The sequence below is a fragment of the Ischnura elegans genome, chromosome 11, assembly GCF_921293095.1.
Source record: "Ischnura elegans chromosome 11, ioIscEleg1.1, whole genome shotgun sequence".
Classification (NCBI taxonomy): Eukaryota; Metazoa; Arthropoda; class Insecta; order Odonata; family Coenagrionidae; genus Ischnura; species Ischnura elegans.
Genome location: NC_060256.1, coordinates 79,176,892 through 79,194,744, shown reverse-complemented (window position 1 = coordinate 79,194,744; position 17,853 = coordinate 79,176,892). Strand labels below are relative to the sequence as shown.

The window sequence follows — 17,853 nt, the reverse complement described above, 5'->3', positions numbered from 1 at the left end:
GGTCTATGTACTATTTTATCTCCTCTCATAGGCTTGTCAACTTCTTGGGCAAGTGAGTGATTTGAATGTGCATTGAGTAATCTCTCGCTGATTTTCCTATTCCTTGAATTCGGTTTTACTATGTAAGAATCCCAATACATATATAGATTGGCATCCAGAGGGCAGGGGCACAGGAAGGCACCAGGATCTCATCCTCTGACCTAAGGAATATGCCCCGGTGAAGGAGCCACCTCCACACCCCCTTCCTCCTATCCTAATCGTTGTGCCCTACCTCCCAATACTGATGGTATAAATGGATGGAAGAAAAGAGCGTGGACGCAATTGGAAATTATATGAAAATTTTAAATACATTGTGGACTCTAATTAATAGATTTTTAAGGGAAACCTGCAAAATCTCTTTCATTTATTGAGCTGCAGAATTGTTTTATGGTAGAAAAATATCTTAATATAGACAGGTATGGAACCCATGCCACTCCTACTCATCGCAATTAAGGGAAGTCAATCCCCTCCTCTCCTTCAAAATGCATATTATAGTAGTTTTTGGCCCTATAGCAAGAATTTTGGTGTATTATATTTGTGTGATGCTGTGTGTTTGTTTACCCTTAAAGACGCAGAATTCGCTGAGTGGATGAACTTGGCCAATGATTCACTAGGTCCGTCAACTTAATAATTTACAATTTTCAATTATTTGGCCTATATTTTTTCAATATTTGTCATTTATGAGTAATTTATTTTATCTCGATACCAAGAAGTCCAGGGTAATTACTGATTTCAATGAAAAATAGTAAAATAAGTAGTTAGTAGTAAAAAATAATGCACCAATTTGTTCAATTTATTGAGCTAATTAATTGAAGCTTTGGCATGGGAAAGGTAGCAAGTCACTAAATGTGTATTTTACTGGAGACGAAAGAAAGAGGTTTGCCAACATTGTGAAGCTTATATTAGTGTACAAACTTCATCAATAGGGTGGTTTCCTATTATTTTTTTATTGCCTTAATCGAAAGATTATTACTCCTGGAGTACGTATTTCACACTTTTAGATTTTTAAATGACAATATCTATTTTTCGCGATTAAATGAAAAGTGAAAATTTTCAAGCGCGCGAAAACGCGACGCTTAAGTATGAATGCCGGGAAATATCTCCGTACGTCGTATTTCTGGTTCCCCCTCCCGCCCGGTGAGGTGACCTTGAGGCGAGGCTTAACGGTGATACGTCGCAGGCTGCTAGGGGGTAGCTGAGTACCTTGCTGGATGGTAGCGCTTGGCTTAAAAAAGGTTTATTAATACCTTATCAAACGAAGAAAACTTTCCGACCTTAGCCAGTTTTAATAGGTGATTATTAAGACATGTTTCCCTGAGCTCTGTGCCTCATGCATGCAATGGTAACCTCAGACGATGTATAACTCCTATCCTCTCGTGTAGAAACTAGGTCCCTATGACGTCATGTGGAGTGGAATCGCATGGGCGCCAATCTGGCCTTTTTCAAATGTGGATAAAATTTGACCCTTGCCATTCGTCTAAACCGGTATTTCAAAAACAAAATAATTTGTGTATTATGAATACACTAATGGTGGGTAACGAATCGCAATCAATGCCTTTCGTTTTCTTTGATGAAGGAAACTACCCTATTGTAGCAACTGATATATTGTACCAATTGACTTTCCGTATTGTTCATGCCATTGGGATGTACTACTTTCTCCATGAAGAAACGAAATTTCGATTTTCTCTGACTTACTACCTTTCCCATGTCAATGCTTCAGTCGACACATGCAGTTTATTTGGAACTGCATTTGTGTTATCCTGGTGGTTTTTAATTGCTTCCTATCTTTTAGGGTGCTCACATGGCTGTTTTGGAGGCCCTGATGGTGCTCTATGCCAAAGAGGTGGTGACACCGGACCGCGTCCTTGCCGCCACCATTCGTTTCCACCCTCCATCTGCATCCATGCCGCCCCCACAGGGACACGAAGAGGCTCTCCTTGTGTGGATCAATGGATCATGTGCAGCCCTCGAACGACGGGAAGCTGCACGCAGTCAGCAGGAAGGTGAAGGAAACTCCAAGGTGAGTTGATTGACATGATACAGGAAGTGTTTTGTGTGCAATGACTTGTGAACATTAATGAACGCGATGGCAGAAAGCATTGTGGCCTAGTGGATGATGTGGTGGTCTTAAGCTTTGAGGGTCTGTAAGGAAGTTTCTTATCCAATTTGATCAGTGCTATGCTATGGAAGTGTTGTCATGGAAAATGAAAAAAATTGGGTTGTGTTGGTTCAGTTCTCAGTTCCACCAGTTCTTGATCTTAGAACTGGAATTGGAACTAATTGGAGTCAAAAGTAATCAGCACTGAAATAATGTGTGTTAAAATTAGTTTGAAAATTATCGTTTGTAAGTATGAGTGATTTTTCATCGAAGGAATTGGAATTGTAAGAAGACTGAAGTTAATGTGATTTTTTTAAAATTATTGTGAGTTAGGAAAGTGAGGCTGATGATAAAGGTTGTGTGGCCATAAAATTGAACTGGTGGATAAGTTTATCTATTTGGGCAGTGAATTAGAAGAAAATGGATGCAGTAATAAGAGAATTACATTAGCAAAGGAGGCATTCTGGAATACAAAAGAGCTAATGTGAGGAATTTTTATGTAAGACTTTGAAGAAAAGGCTGGTAAAGAGTCAGATATGCAGTGTATTACCATATATGTCTGAATATAGTCCCCCCTTTTTTTTCCAAAAATGCCCATGTTAAAAGTAAAGGGGGTGACTATTCAAACACATTTTTTTTAACTTTTCCCGAAACTGAAGCCTCAAAATTAGGGAGGGGGGACTATATTCAGAGAAATACGGTATGTGGAAACATGGAGAGTGAGGAAGGAGGGCAAGAAGATACTAGTGTTTGAAATATGGGTATAGAGGAGAATGGAGAAGGTGCAATGGAAGGAGAAGAAGAGGAATGTGTAAGTGCTAGACATGATGGGTGAGGAGAGAAAGTCACTATATGAGATATGGAGGAGATAGGGTTTGGATGGAGCAATACAGTGTTGGGAGGGTATATTGAAAACCATTCTAGAGGGAAGAATACTTGGCTGGCATGGGAGGGGTAGGAAGAGAATAGGGTTCATAGATGGAATGAATTGGAGTTGGCCTCTTAGTGAATTGAAGAGGGAAGTCCATGATAATAGAGGGGAGACTGCCGGAATATTTCTTTAACACTCCATGCAATGTCTGAAACATTTTTCTGACCCCTGAAATAATATGAGATATACCGATGAAATTTCCGGATGAAAATCATTATCAGATTTTAAAAATTAGCCATTGAAAAGTAAATATTTGGTGAAGAACCATGAACAAGAGCTGAACTGGAGCACACACTAGAAAGTGTCAACTTTGATCGCATGCAGCAAAGATAGAAAATTTCGTAAAAATGCTGACATCAAATTGAGCAATACTCTATAAATCTTTATTATATTGAAATAGTAATGGCATATTAGCATTTTTTATCAGGTTTCCCTTTATCTATTAATTATCCTGGCTAGTTTCGCTTGAAATTAAGTAATTCTGCATCTCACTCAAAGGGTTTAATTTGGAAAAAGATGGTTAATGCTAATGGCTGTGGAATATGATTGACGGTACCCTAGTATCATGCCATATTTTTAGTCATGTGTTTAGCAAGGCAGTAATATTTTTTTTATTTCTTGTGTTTGAAATATCTAATCCATTCATTTGATTTACAGTCAATACCCAGGCTTCCTGAAGCCAAAAAAATAGAGGACTTAAAAGATGGGGCGTGCTTAGCTGCCCTCATCTGTTTCTACTGCCCGGAGGAGGTGTCGTGGAGTGAAATCCATGTTCCTCCCCCTCCGCCTCTGCCCCCCCTAGTGTCTGATGCCATCCACAACCTCTGCCTAGTCCGAGACTTCTGTCACCGGTGTTGTGCCCCTCCCTCTTCGCCGACATCGTATTCCTTCCCCTTCCATTTGGCTCCAGAGGATGTCGCTTACCTCCAAAGGTAAATGTCCTGGATTTCACAAATATCCATTAGTATTGCAGCATGAAATTGTAGGAGAGAGGCAGTATCAATTTCACTCATTGTGTTGTAACCCATTTCATTCCAAGTGTAAAATTCAGGATTTACCTGAAAAACTTATGGTTTTTATTGAATTTTGTATGTATTGCCATTCAGTAGATTATCTGGTTACATAAAGGACCGAAGAATATTGCCAAAAAAGGTCAAAGGCAATTCCCAAGTGTAGCTGATTCTACTATTAGGACAGTAGGCTCATTGCGTTTCTTATAAGAAAGCTTGTGGCATACTAGTGGATCCATAGCACTCGAATTACTAGGTACATATATTTAGGAAGTTCATATCAGAAATGAGTAAAAATGAACCAAATTGCCAATAAGAGCTGTTCACTGAAACAAACTGATTCAAAAATGAACAGTTCTCTAAAACTTAGGTATCATTTTACTGAACAGGATGAAAATGAAATGTTCATTAAACTGAATCTTTTGATTCAACTTTAGCTCATATGGTTACAGCTATAAATACGGTCCTTTGCAAATAGTCATTGAGTAACTTTTAAAATGCTTAATTTGGAACCCTAGCATTGGGATATGGCAGTATAAAACAATATGAATTTAATTGACTTATTATTATTATTATTATTAATTATTTGTTTTTAAAACTTAGCTTGGTGATGGCTGTCTTCAAATGAATACTTCTCAATGTACCATATGGTGGGCTAATTTGGGCTATTATTTTTCTTGTATTTTCTTGATAATTATTTTAAACTATTCTTTCATTTTCTCTATTGTAGTAGTTCAACTCGACAGAACTTGGTTACGTTTCTGGCTGACCTCTTCAATTTGTTGGAAATTCATCCTGTAAAATGTGTTCGATTCCCTGGAGTTTCTGACAGCATTGCTTCAGCCCATTTACGTGAAGGTAATGGCAGTTACATTTAATTTTAGTCTCCAGAATGAAAATATCTGAATACCGAAGTAATTGAACCCAGTAAAATCATTACATCTTGTAGGTGTTCAAAATGATGAGCTCCTTATGTTGGTTTGTGGTTTGCTGCCTGTGGCTCCCTGATTTTATAATAAAAAAATGGTTTCAGTGATTTATATGGAATGTGAGAAGATGCTTATCTACCTTTGAAATGCAATTTGATGTGCCTTTGTAAATTTTTATATGTAGTTCAGGAGTATAAGAGGTGCGAAGACTATAAAGCTTGAATATATTTAACTCACTCTTTGGTTCCAGTTATTGCTTTTAATGCAAATGCTGTCCCTTGATTGCAGAAGTCTTATTTATACCAAATTCTAGGTGAAAATCTCCTTGACGTTTTGGCTGAACTTAGATTTGTTGTTTGCATGACCTGTGAATGGAACTCTTTGGTAACTCTTCTACTCAAATATTGGGTTAGGGTCTGCAACTTGGTTCTGTCAAAGTTAGTTACCATGGAAGAGTTCAACCATTTTCACATTCTGTTGGAAGCATCATGGGGACAATAGGCAATTATTTGACTGTTTTTGTTTTTTCCAATTTTTTAAATTCATTTAGCAATAAATCTATGCTTTCTACATTTGTTTTGGATTCATTTTTGTTTAAATACTTAATTAAGCCCTTGCATTTGATACTTTTTAAGGTTTTAATGTTTACTTTTTAGGGGCACTTCATTTATTTATAAGTGATATGCAATTGATGCCTAATAGGACCTTATTTCATCTCATTGTGTACCCATATTTTCTGTAATTGGGCAGTATGAAGAGGGTGTTTGAAATTGGTTTAGCGTGCATAAAATGCCTGGTTAACTGAAAAATTTCTATGAAAGATGTTATGGTGAAAATTGTGGAATATTTCGTCATTCATTCAGGTAACTCTTGTTAAGGTTTTTATAACCCACATTTTCGAGTTTCAGGAGGAATAAGTAGATCTAAATTCAACTTTCCTATATAGTTAAGTCCTAAGGTTATTTTATGTTCACAGCTCCTCAGAATGGCAGAGATGAGAATAAAAAATCTCGCAAATCTGGTCGAAAGAAGAAGAAAAATCGGGGCCGTAATGGTGCACCTGAAGGTCAGGCTCAGGCCAGTTCATGAATGTTTAATACTGCTACTCTGATTCATTTGCTGTTACTACCATTTAACTACAAGTGGCATTTCGTTTCATGTAACAACAATGTTTTTCCTATTGTTTGCACCAAACTCCAGGGGTGGAAAATAAAATATTTTTCGTCCTTTCGCCTTAAGTGCTAATATTTTATGGCTAGTATATAATATGTCTTAGGTCTCAATTTTTCAATGCAACATCTGTAGTGCAAGGTTAATGGCTAAAGGGATGGTAAAAACAGGATATTCTTAAGAGAGTTTTCTCTTTCTGTCTGAGTTTTGTAAATTTTAAAATCATGTCTGAGAGATTTCTCTCTCTCTTATTTTGAAATATTATTTTCATTTAAATTATGTTCTAGGCATTCATTTATATGATCTCAAAATATTTTTTAATAATCTCATTAAACTGGAATCTTTCCTATGAGAGAGTTGTATAAATGATAAAATGAAAATAATTTTCTGATTCTTTTGTCTGGGTGTAAGACTCAAAAAATCCTTATTAATAGGATTTTTTAATGCTTGAAGAGTTCACTGGGATGCACTCATAACATTATAATTTATTCTCGATCATTTGTCGAGTATTTTCCTACTTCCTCTTGTGAGTTCTTTTCTGTGGTGTACAATTCTGAAAGCATGGATTGTTTTGCCTGAGGACCTCTTTTCCCAAGATGAACTGAAAATTTTAATTAATTTTTATTGAAATAACTGGATAGGTGTGTTGCTCTGAAGTGAGGCTGTGTTGGTTTGGTTCTTTGGTTCTCTGTTCCACTGGTATTGAGCTGGAGTCTGAACTAAAATGAGAAAGAAAGTTTGGAAATAACTTGTGGAAAACTAATTTTAAACATTTTCTTCTCCTTAATTAACATACCATATTTAAATATAATCATGCAGTGGGTCCGGTCACTGGTGAGATAACTTGATGTCTTATTTTAGTATTTTTAATAATTATCTAGTGAAAAAAATTAATAGTTCCAAAAAATAAAGCAATGAAAATGAAACTCTTGGTTATGAACTGAAAGAAATGTCTGAACTGAAAACTGATCCTGTGAACCAAACCAGAATTGAAACTGACCGATCCTTACTCCATCGAAATTTGCACTGTGATTTTAGCTAAATCGGTTGGTTTCTTCTTTCAGCCGTACGTTTTTCACTAATTGTGCTAATTTAAACCATAATCAGCTGGCATGTTGAGTGCAATTAATTTTCCCTTAACAGTGACTGAGTGCTGATTGACTCAGACAGAAACTCAGTGGTTAAATCCATGATATCCATGATATGAAGTCCCATCAGATTAATGATTAAGTAGTAATAATCAGTGATGTGATTTTTGTGGATGGAATTGTTTAATTATGCTGCAGTCAAGTGCCTTAGTAGATACCATAATCTCTCTTAATTATTTTAGAAGTAATAGCCTGCATTGAATGTTCATTTGAACACTAAAACTGACAAAAAGAATTTAGAGAAAATCTTCTTCCAACATTTTAATGTAATTTTCAGCAGCTATTAGTTGAGTTAATGGATTGTAAGTGTAGCATTTTGTTATCTGTGCTGCCTAATATACGATGTTGAATAGGTTTTCAAGTCAATGGGACAAGCTAAATTTTAAGATGCTTGGGTTGTGAAAATACAAAAGCAGGAAGTCTCTAGCAAAAGTGGGAATTTTCTTTTTCATGAATGTGTTGTGTTCTCACTTTAGTGTGCTTTGATTTCTAAGACAAACAGTCATTCTCGTATTCACATAAAGAGGTTTGAGTGGGATTGGCAGCATACCTCTTTCCCTCTTGGGAATTTAATTCTTTCAAGTGGTTATGACTGCACTTTTCTCTCATAAGCTGGCTTTGCACGATCATACTAATGTCATTGCACAATACTCAGTTGGTAAAGAAGTCATCTCAATGCCTGTTGTTGAGCATTTAAAATATTAATTTAACAATTGCAAATTATGTACTCGAATATGTAATCAAAATTATGCAATGAAATACTAGTATGTATAAAGACCTTATATGGATTTTAAGTTCTGTTAATATTTGGTTTTGCTCAAGACGTACATTTCTGCATCAAGTAGTCATACCTATGCAAAAATGCAAAATGCCAAAATTTTGAAAATAGTCTAAATTTTCATGCCATGGAATGAAGCATATTAACTTGATCAAAGGGAAGGAGGTGTGGTTATGATAGGAGACTGTCAACTCTTGCAGGGTGGGGATAGGTGCAGAAGGGAAAGAATGTAAGAATCCTGTACCGTCATTTGGGTGACATGAGCAACCCATAGAGAAACCAAATTTACTGTTTCTTGAGAAATCATAGGTCATCCTATTAAAGAAATGACCCAGAGATTTTTCTCTTGATAATTTTTACAATGAAACAATTCATATTATATGCTGCTAGTTTTTGAAGTGGCTTTGGAAAAAGAAGATCGCAAGGTTGAATTAGCAAGATGATAATTTGCCACGGAGTCTGGTTACCCATTCTATGTATGAAGGATTGCAAAGAAAAAAGGTATTAAGTGGAGAGTTTTTCCCTATTTTACTACATAGTTCATGGCCGTTACTTTTCCGTCATTTCTACATCAGCAGGTTTATAACGAAAGGGGTTCAATAGGTCGAGGTTTTACTTTGTCTTGATTACTCGAACGATGATCGTGTGGAGCCACCTTTACACTCTGTCCTCCTTCTTCTTCTGTCATTGTTTCTGTCCAATTGTGCTTGGCTCCGCCCTTGGTCATCCTTCCTGCAGCCTATCCAAGGAATAGCCAAGGTGTTGCCCACAAGCGTAGCTTCCAGCAGTCCATCTCTCCTATACCCGACCTTCGCAGTGGTCTGGCCAGCCCAATGGCTGGTGCCCAGACAACCCCTGCTACAGGTAATAGACATTTGTTTGCCTTTGTATTTGTCCGTCTGCCGTTGGTTGTAGCCAGTCTTGGTCTTCGAAAGCATGTGCCTCCTTAGTCCTTGTTTTCTTTTGTTTGTTCTCGTTCGTGTCTGTCTTGTTGTCTTTTTTGTGTGCTGATGTTTTTGCTGTGAATGAGCGTATTTTAGTTAGCTTAGGATCCATTTTAGCTCCCTCATAGATTAGTGTTTTTACTGTGATAAATTTTGCTTTGGATGGGGTCATTTAAAAAAAATACATATGTTAATCTGGGGCTTGTTTTGCTTCATATGAAAGTGATTGGCTGTTGTTTATATTTTATGGCATGTGTTGCGGTCTAATTTTTGTCATGACCAACTGTAGAGACAATTTTTGTTGAAGCTATGCTGTGATATTTTAGTTATGCTTTTAGAATATGGATAATATTTTGTGAAATCCTTAGAAATGAATCACTGTCTGAAGGGTAGACTTCAATTTTATTCCAGTTTTTATGATTTTTTGGAGTTGTTTTTGAATAGTTACCTATGCAACTATCAACAATTAGTGAGTATTATGTATTCACTCGGAATTAAATTATATATGTATATTAAATATACTATAATGATTCATCTTTTACTCAACTCTGGACAGATATTGTCTAGGTATCACCATTGTCTTCTGAAAATCTTCCTTTCATATTTTATCTGATGAACATAAAATCTTTGCTCGGGACTGCAGGGTTATTATCTTTTTGTCTTTCTCAGACTTATGCTGCTGCTTCTTTCCTTAAAATCAAAGATGCATTGGAATATGATTTGTGGTTAACTTCATTTGAAAACGTAAGGAAAACTTTGTACTTCTGTTTAGTTATTGTAATAAAAAGAAGATTCGTATAGTAAAGATAGGAATCTGCTTACATGAAACAAAGTAATGTGGATGTGTGGTATGAACCTTTTAGATTTCATGTCACACTTTTTGTAATTACAGACCTTGTATCAGTTTATTGCTTAGGTACAGTATAATTTTAGATTTATCTTAGAAGAAAGCTGTTTTTGTGTGAGAGTGAAATCTATTTTCTCTTATCATGGTTCCACAACCTTAAACTGGAAACAGTAAATAATTTTGGAGAAATTTCAAGTGATTGTGGAAAAATATTTATGAGTATAGTTTGGCAACTTTTTTTTGGTATTACTGTTCACTCTATGTAGAAGTTTTTGAATGAGATACCCTGTGTCTTTGTTCAGGGATGAATTGAGGATGAGAATTTAGTTTACCAGCATAGGGATTTCAGAAGTGTAATTTGATCTAAAGAAGATGAATTGGCGAGGTTCATTGTTTCTTAGGTGGTAGGGTGACTTTGTAAGCCAAAGCTGAAGAATTTTTTGCCCCTAAGTATAGTTTTGAGGAGCTTAAATGAAGAGATTGGGTGCAAACATGAATGATGGTGGATTTTTTGGTGGAAAAATGTTGCTTGAAGAATATTGTTTAAAGTCACACAATGTTGGTATAATCGTGAAAGATATTTTGGTAAAAATTTGTAACCATGAGAGGTATCTAAAGGACATCCTTCTCATGACACATTGTGAAACAACCTCAGTTGTATTTTTAGTTTCATTACTGTTTCGAACTTTTCTTTGGATGATTTAAATTTTTTTGTTTATTAAATGCCTGTATGCTTGTAAACAAGCCTTCACATAGTATGTACTCCTAGTTTGTGTCTCTTCTACCTATACAAGCTAATCCTATCCACCTCTTGCCAATGTTGTCTCTGCATTTCTAAATTATGTTTGCTCATTTTTGAATAATGTCATTTCTCTGCATTGGAGAACTAATTCAAATCATTTTCACAGTGACCGATCGACCGAAAGTTAGGCATTTATTTTCTTTAATGCTGTACTTGCGCATGTATTTTGTAAACCCCGGAGATCCTTGCTTGTTCATGTTTTGAGTGTCATAAAAGGCAAATTTGCTGTGTTTAAAATAGTTAACATTCTTATTTTCAGGTACTGCAGAGATCAGCCCATTGCTTATTTCCTTACATAATACTGTCTAAAATTTAAGCAGAAAAGTAATTAGGTATTTTGAATGGGTTCTCAGGCTTTTTCATGAAGTATGAGTGGAGTATGGATGTAGTACATAGATGCTATTATAGTTTTTAGTTGGCTCTGAGTCTGCAATGATTTTTAAAAATTGAATGATAGTAAGCTTGCTTTTATGCTTGATGTTATTGAATTCTTACATGCTTTTTGTTTGCAAATATGCTATCAATCCTGGTTTTATTATGGTTAACATTCAATTGATTCCATATTTTGAGTAATGTTAGTCATAAATATGTGTCAAGATGCTGTGAATACTGCTATCATCAATACCATTTATGAATCTGGGTCGTAATTTTTCGTTTAGCTGTATTATCGCTCTTCATCTTTTTTTATTGCCAAACCAATATTTTTGGTGTGTGAATAGTGGTAACTATGAATTTCATGCCAAGACTGTCTAGACACACTTTATGTTCATGTGTTTGTGATTTCTTAAATTTTCAACATGTACCTTAATCTTAAACATCTTAAATTATAATGTTTTAAATGAGTTGTTAACTTATTTTTTAATTCTTTGGCAGAATATAGTCCAGTCTTATTTTATTTTACGGTTATTTCAAATAAGGAAATATTACGAACTCTTTAAAAATACCCACCGTAATATTGTGTATTGGTTGATTGTTCAACATGCACCTCTTGATGGACCTTGTGGAAACTTAAGGGGACACATTCCTCCCTCTTGACTGGTTGTACATATATATACTGTATTTATCTGAACATAGTCCCCCCTTTTTTCCAAAAATAAAAATGCCCGTGTTAAAAGTAAAGGAGGGACTACATTCAAATGCATTTAAAAATATTTTTCCGAAACTGAAGCCTAAAAATTAGGGACTATGATTGGAGAAACACGGTATTGTCTTTTTTGGTGGTCCTTTAATCATTTGAAACTTATGTTATCATCTTAAAATTTTCAGGAAACGTTGAGTTGAGATTTTTCAACATTTGCCTGTGTGTATCTCAAATTTTAAAAAATCCATCTGAGAAAAACTGAGGTAACATTTTTGAGTTTGAGAATCAGGGCAAAGTTGCCTGGGGTCTATTTCATACACTCTGAAAATTTCAACATGATAGCTTAAGTTTTAAGTGATTAGTTAGTCACCAAATAACACCAGTCAAGTAGAGGCATGCATCATTTTATGGTTTAATGATCTATATTTCAAACTGTTTTCTTGTACCCTTCCCGCAAAAAAATTGCTTTTATTATTTGTAATGGCTGATGATGTTTTCTTCCGTGCTATAGTGAACAGGTAGTCATTAGAAAGTCTTACCACATATCCTTTCCCAATAATGCTCCAAAGGTATTTGTTGGATTGTGCCTTGTAAATAAATTTATGTATTTGATTAATTTCTTGCATGAATAAGATAGCATCTTTATGAGATGAGGTGAAATATTTTTTATATATTTCATATTTGTTTCATGCCATTTCTTTTTAAGAGCATTAAGTTTTGAATATTTCATTTTTTCATGAGAGTATCCACATCTGTTGTGACACCAACTGGCAAATATGAGAGGCTCTAACAAGCTAATTCTTAGGGATTCAATGTTTTAATCGGTACAATAATAAAAAGGGGGAAGTTAATGCCTTTTATGGATTAGGGATGTTCAATATTTTTGTTATATGAGAACAATTTTTGTGGGATTAAAATTTATTAATTTGGTCCATAGTTTAAATGATGATCCATTGGATAGTGTTTATTTTTAATGGCAAGCTGTGTCAAATTAATCTTAGGATTGATGACTTAAGATGATGATGAGCATGCCCTTTAACAAAAAGGAACCTGATAGAATACTTCAGTAGCTAGTAAAATATGTACTTTTATCCATTCACTGCCAGGTGTATTATGGGTCCTAATCAATGCAATCCTGTAAAAATCAATTGTTTAGTAACGGTAAACATCATAATTAATCATGCTGTGGCTGTTTTTTGAATGACCCTGAAACTCTGTATCACAAATCCTCAAATAAGGTGGTTATTTTATTCTACTCCAAAATATCTATTACATTCTATATTGGCTGGTGTGTAGCAAGGGCTTCGATGGAGGCAGTGCTTCGTGTCATTCTGTTCTAGTTTGCTGCTAAGTAATTAGTCTCCACAATTTCAAAGAATGTTGTTGTATCTATGTTGTAATTGTCATGAAGAACAGTTTCTTGTTGTCAAGTTATTTTATGATTTATTAATCAGACATGTTTCTGTATTTTAGTCTTTAAAGGACATGCTTATATTGTGGGAGTACTTAAGTCTAAAAAGTATGCTTCCCTAATTTAAAACAAAATCATTATTCTATACATTCTAAGATAGAGAAATATCAACATATTTTAAAATAATAAAATCTTATTTCTCTTTTGGCAGATGTTATAACAAGTAAAGCTCCAGCTGTGCAAATAAAAAAATTATTTTCTTAATGAAGCTATGCTATATTTAGTTTGTGGTGCCAACACTAGATGTAGGCAATTTATATTGCTGAGATGTTATCAGGACCACTCAGTATTTTAGTGATACAGTAAATTCCGGTTATTACGCGCCTCACTTTACCGCGGTTTCGGATATACCGCGGGTCTCACCATGTCCCCCGAGATGATTACATTGACCTTTTTTTTGAGGTAGGTAACTTTGTGGCGAATTTTATCTCGGCGTGACTACCGACGCGTCGCAACTTCAAGCGACTGTATTAACGCGGTTGGCGACGTATTCCATTCATTGTTTCGTAGCCATAAAAAAAACTCGGTAATGCCTGATCGGTCGACATTGTGTCTTGTGAACTCGAGCTGAAAAGTGTGTTGCACGGCTATAATAATTTTCGAGATTCTGGGAGATTGAGATAATTCTCATTCGTACGTTCGCACCGCGGCGCTCAAACCAAGGTAGGTACTCAATGCTCACAGGCTTCGAGCATTTAATAATGAATGGGCTGTTTTACCTTTGTCTTAATATGAATATGAAAATTACTTTTTTACGAAAATTTTCATTGATTATAGGGTTAAAACGATGTCTGCCAAAAGGAAAACTTACACAATAAATGAAAAGTTGGGCATAATCGACAGAGTGAAACGCGGTGATTCAAAATCAAGTTTATTCAGGGAGTTTGGTGTTCCTGAAGGAACTATTCGTGGTTGGATGAAAGAAGAAGATAAATTACGATCATTCGTTGATCAAGTGGATGACGAAATAGGACTTGATAGAAAAAAGGCCAGATTGAGTGCTGCTGGTGATGTGGATGAATGTTTGTTCACGTGGTTTGTTCAGAAGCGCAGTGAAGGTGTTCCATTATCCGGTCCACTTTTACAAGCACTGGCAATTAAATTAAATAAACAAATAGGTGGTGCTCATGATTTTGTTGCTTCTGCTGGCTGGCTATCGAGGTGGAAAATTCGCCACGGGGTAGCGCAAGTTAACATGCAAGGAGAATCTCGTTCCAGTGACAGTGAAGCAGCTAGAGAATTCTGTGGGACTTTACGCAAGATGATTGATGAGGGTGAGTACACTGAAGAGCAATTGTATAACTGCGATGAAACCGCTCTCTACTACAGATTGCTTCCAACAAAATCACTTGATATTAAGAAGTCGGCAAATAAATCCGGAATAAAAATGAGCAAAGAAAGAGTGACTTTATTACTGTGCGCGAACAAATCAGGAAGTCACAAGTTAAAACCTCTGTGTATTGGTAAAAATCGAAGTCCTCGGTGCTTCAAGCACGTTAATATGACAGCACTATACCCATAAATTAAAAAACAGTCAGAATGCCTGGATGACTCGAGACATTTTTTTATCTTGGTTCAATGAAGATTTTGTTCCATCGGTTAAGAGCCACTTAAGATCAAAAAAGTTAGAAGAGAAGGCTCTACTTCTGTTAGATAACTGTCCGGCCCATCCGTCTTCTGAGCTCTTGATATCGAGGGATGGCAAAATAGTGGCTTCGTTTTTACCAAAAAATACGACAGCTCTTATTCAGCCCATGGATGAAGGGATAATTAGAGCATTTAAAGCCCATTATCGGCGGGAATTGCTCACTAGTGTCATAAATTCAGAACTGCAGGTACAAGAATATCTGAAAACAGTCACCCTGAAGAATATGGCTTATAATATTGGATTGGCATGGAAGAAAATAACTTCAGCTACAATCCTAAATTGCTGATCAAAGTGCGAGTATACAGCGGGCGATAGCATGGAAGACGAAGACGAGTTTTTGGGTTTCACGGAAGAGGACGCACGTGAAGCTTCAGATGTTCTTTCTAATAAACTATTTGTGAGTGATCTCGAGGCCTGGGTTCGCGAAGACGAGGAAACTCCTGTATCTGCTTATAAGAGTGACGAAGAAATTGTGGCTGCAGTCCAGAGCCGCGCAAAAACAGCTGCATCATCGGAAGATGAGAGCGAGAATGAAGAAGACGAATGTGAGGACGAGATGCCAAAAATTGGCCATTTATTACATAATATAAGTGAATTGATGAATTGGTTGGAGGGACAAAGTGATTGCGATAGTATTCATCTGTTGCACTTGCAAAGCATAAAAAATTACGTGACAAAGAAAAGCCATCAACTATCGCGGCAAAAGAAAATATCCGAGTATTTTAGTAACTCCCGTTAAAATAGAGCGTCTAAATCATAAAATAAATATTAATGTTTTACGCAAATAAATTGGCTATAAAAATTACCTTTAAGGGTTTTTTTATTGCTTCCCACGTATTTCCCGTTATAACGCGGTTGTCCGATAACGCGGGTGTAAACTATGTCCCCCTAGACCCGCGTTATAACCGAATTTTACTGTATTTGCATTGAAAAACCTAATTTGACTGTGTCCTGAACACTGTGAATAACTATTCTTTCTGGCTGTGATGTTTGATGCAACTTTTCAGGCAAGGATGGTACCACTGCTGCACGTGGTCAAGTGGCTGGAACAGTACCAAAATATGTAGATGCAGAAAGTACACTGTCACTGTCTTCAGGTTCTACTTGCTCATCACCATATTCAGAAATTTATCAGTCCGAATCAGGTATCAAATCTGCTTCAGACTCTATAATCTTCAAGTCATGCTGTTCAGCTCACAATTGTATTTTGCACTCTTACCATTTTTGACACTTTTGAAACGAACCTGTATAGTCTAAGCAGATTAGGCAGTAGAAGTTCTCTGTCGTTATGGTATTGAAACTCATTGATTTCACAAAAGCTTTTAGAAAGAGACTGTAACGGACTAAGTAGCTCATATTTTTACACATAGGCCTTTTAGTAATTTCTTTCTCGTTTTGCTCAATTTGAAAAGGTAATTAATGTTTCTTGAAGACAAAGCAATTCAATAATATCCCATGATGAGGCCTGAAATATTCGAAAATATTAGGGCGTAATATACCCTCAGCTATGTGAGAATATATTGTTGGGCACAAATTATCTGTGCTATTGGGAACTGAAATAAAAATAAATTATTGAAAAAGATGAGTAATCATCTGTTAACAAAGAAATACTGTAACGTTTTTGCCCCTCTCCCTCTGCATCATTTCTGCTTTTGCCATATTTCTTCTATTGTCGAATTACCCTTAAGAGGAATACCGCTGAAACAATTACCTTATATAACTGTGTATTTTGATAAATATATCATACTTTTTAATTAGGATTTTAGTTTTTCATGTCCAAGGATCAATTTCCTTAAAACCTTTAAATTGGGTGCAATTTTAGATAAAATTTACTTAATTTTGAAGGCTTGGACGTACCGAATCATTTTCTCCACAGAAATGTTCGTGATGTAAAATAGCTGCGGAAGCAGTGAAAACCTACCATTCCTTGTTGGGGTATATGTAGTAGTCATTTTTTTGGCAGCTTGCAGTGGTAAAAATTGTCTAGTACGTAATTTGATACCCTGATGCAGAAAAGCTTTTTGCCCTAGCAAATTATAGAAATGTTATCTGTATAGACTCAGACTCTTGTCTGTGTCAAAGAGCTGCAGCAGCACTAGATCGGGAGATTAGTTCCGCAAGCAGGGGCAGATCCAGGATTTCATTCTGGGGGGGCACAAGCAAGTCCGTATCCAGGATTTTGTTCTGGAGGGGCACAAGGATATCTCGTGATACAAAATGAACGCAATGATAATGGGACCATATTAAATATCTTGCATATTTTTGAGGGTCGGGGGGGGCACGTGCCCCCCCCCCCCCCCCCCCTGGATCCGTCTAAGTCCGCAAGTGTATTCTCTTATTCTGGCTATTCTGGTGCCTATGGTTGGTAGGTTGCCTAGCTCCAGGATACAACTACATAGTATTGGCCAGGAGGTCGATCCCTCCTATTGAAAATCAAAATTCATTGAAAGCATTTGGTAGAAAAAGAGATGTTACAATGAAACAAAAATATTCCCCATTCATCAATTCTCTCACAAGTTTTAAATTAAAAAGAAAAATAGGAAAGTTGCTGCGTACTTATCTTATTTGGTGGCATCATTCATTTTCTTGTTCATAGAGAACAGCTCATTTAGAGGAGTGGCTTACGGGAGTTTAAACAACAACTAACCACGTGAAGCCAATATTTGAGTAGGGGAGGAGCATTGACCTGCTCATTGTGAGTTCATGATATCATCGAATCTTGATTCATGATATCTACGAGTGAGTGAGGACCACTGGTTTATTATTTTTTGTCTTGAGTAGTTTGAGAAGTAGAAAACAAATTGAGAAGTTTAAAAATACTGGTATCTTCTTCATTTGTTGAACTTTGGTGAATGATCTCATTTGCACGTATTGGTGGATAAATCTCGCTTCGTTGCCTCTCCAACTGAAAATTTTTAGATCCTGTCAATTTTCTAATGCAGTTTTGTATGGAAGTT

At 36.1% G+C, this 17,853-nt stretch overlaps 1 protein-coding gene across 12 annotated transcripts in view; it reads left to right on the top strand.

Moving 5' to 3' along the window:
- Positions 1 to 17,853, top strand: part of LOC124168362 (patronin) — a 210,653-nt gene that overhangs the window by 131,770 nt on the left and 61,030 nt on the right. For 10 of the 12 annotated variants that reach the window (XM_046546562.1, XM_046546569.1, XM_046546572.1 and 7 more), the window contains exons 4-8: positions 1,832 to 2,059; positions 3,726 to 4,000; positions 4,809 to 4,936; positions 5,984 to 6,073; positions 8,842 to 8,967. In XM_046546562.1, coding sequence (XP_046402518.1) covers positions 1,832 to 2,059; positions 3,726 to 4,000; positions 4,809 to 4,936; positions 5,984 to 6,073; positions 8,842 to 8,967 — 847 coding nt within the window. The remainder of the gene's footprint in view (positions 1 to 1,831; positions 2,060 to 3,725; positions 4,001 to 4,808; positions 4,937 to 5,983; positions 6,074 to 8,841; positions 8,968 to 17,853) is intronic. The other 2 variants (XM_046546565.1, XM_046546570.1) reach the window with 2 other exon arrangements.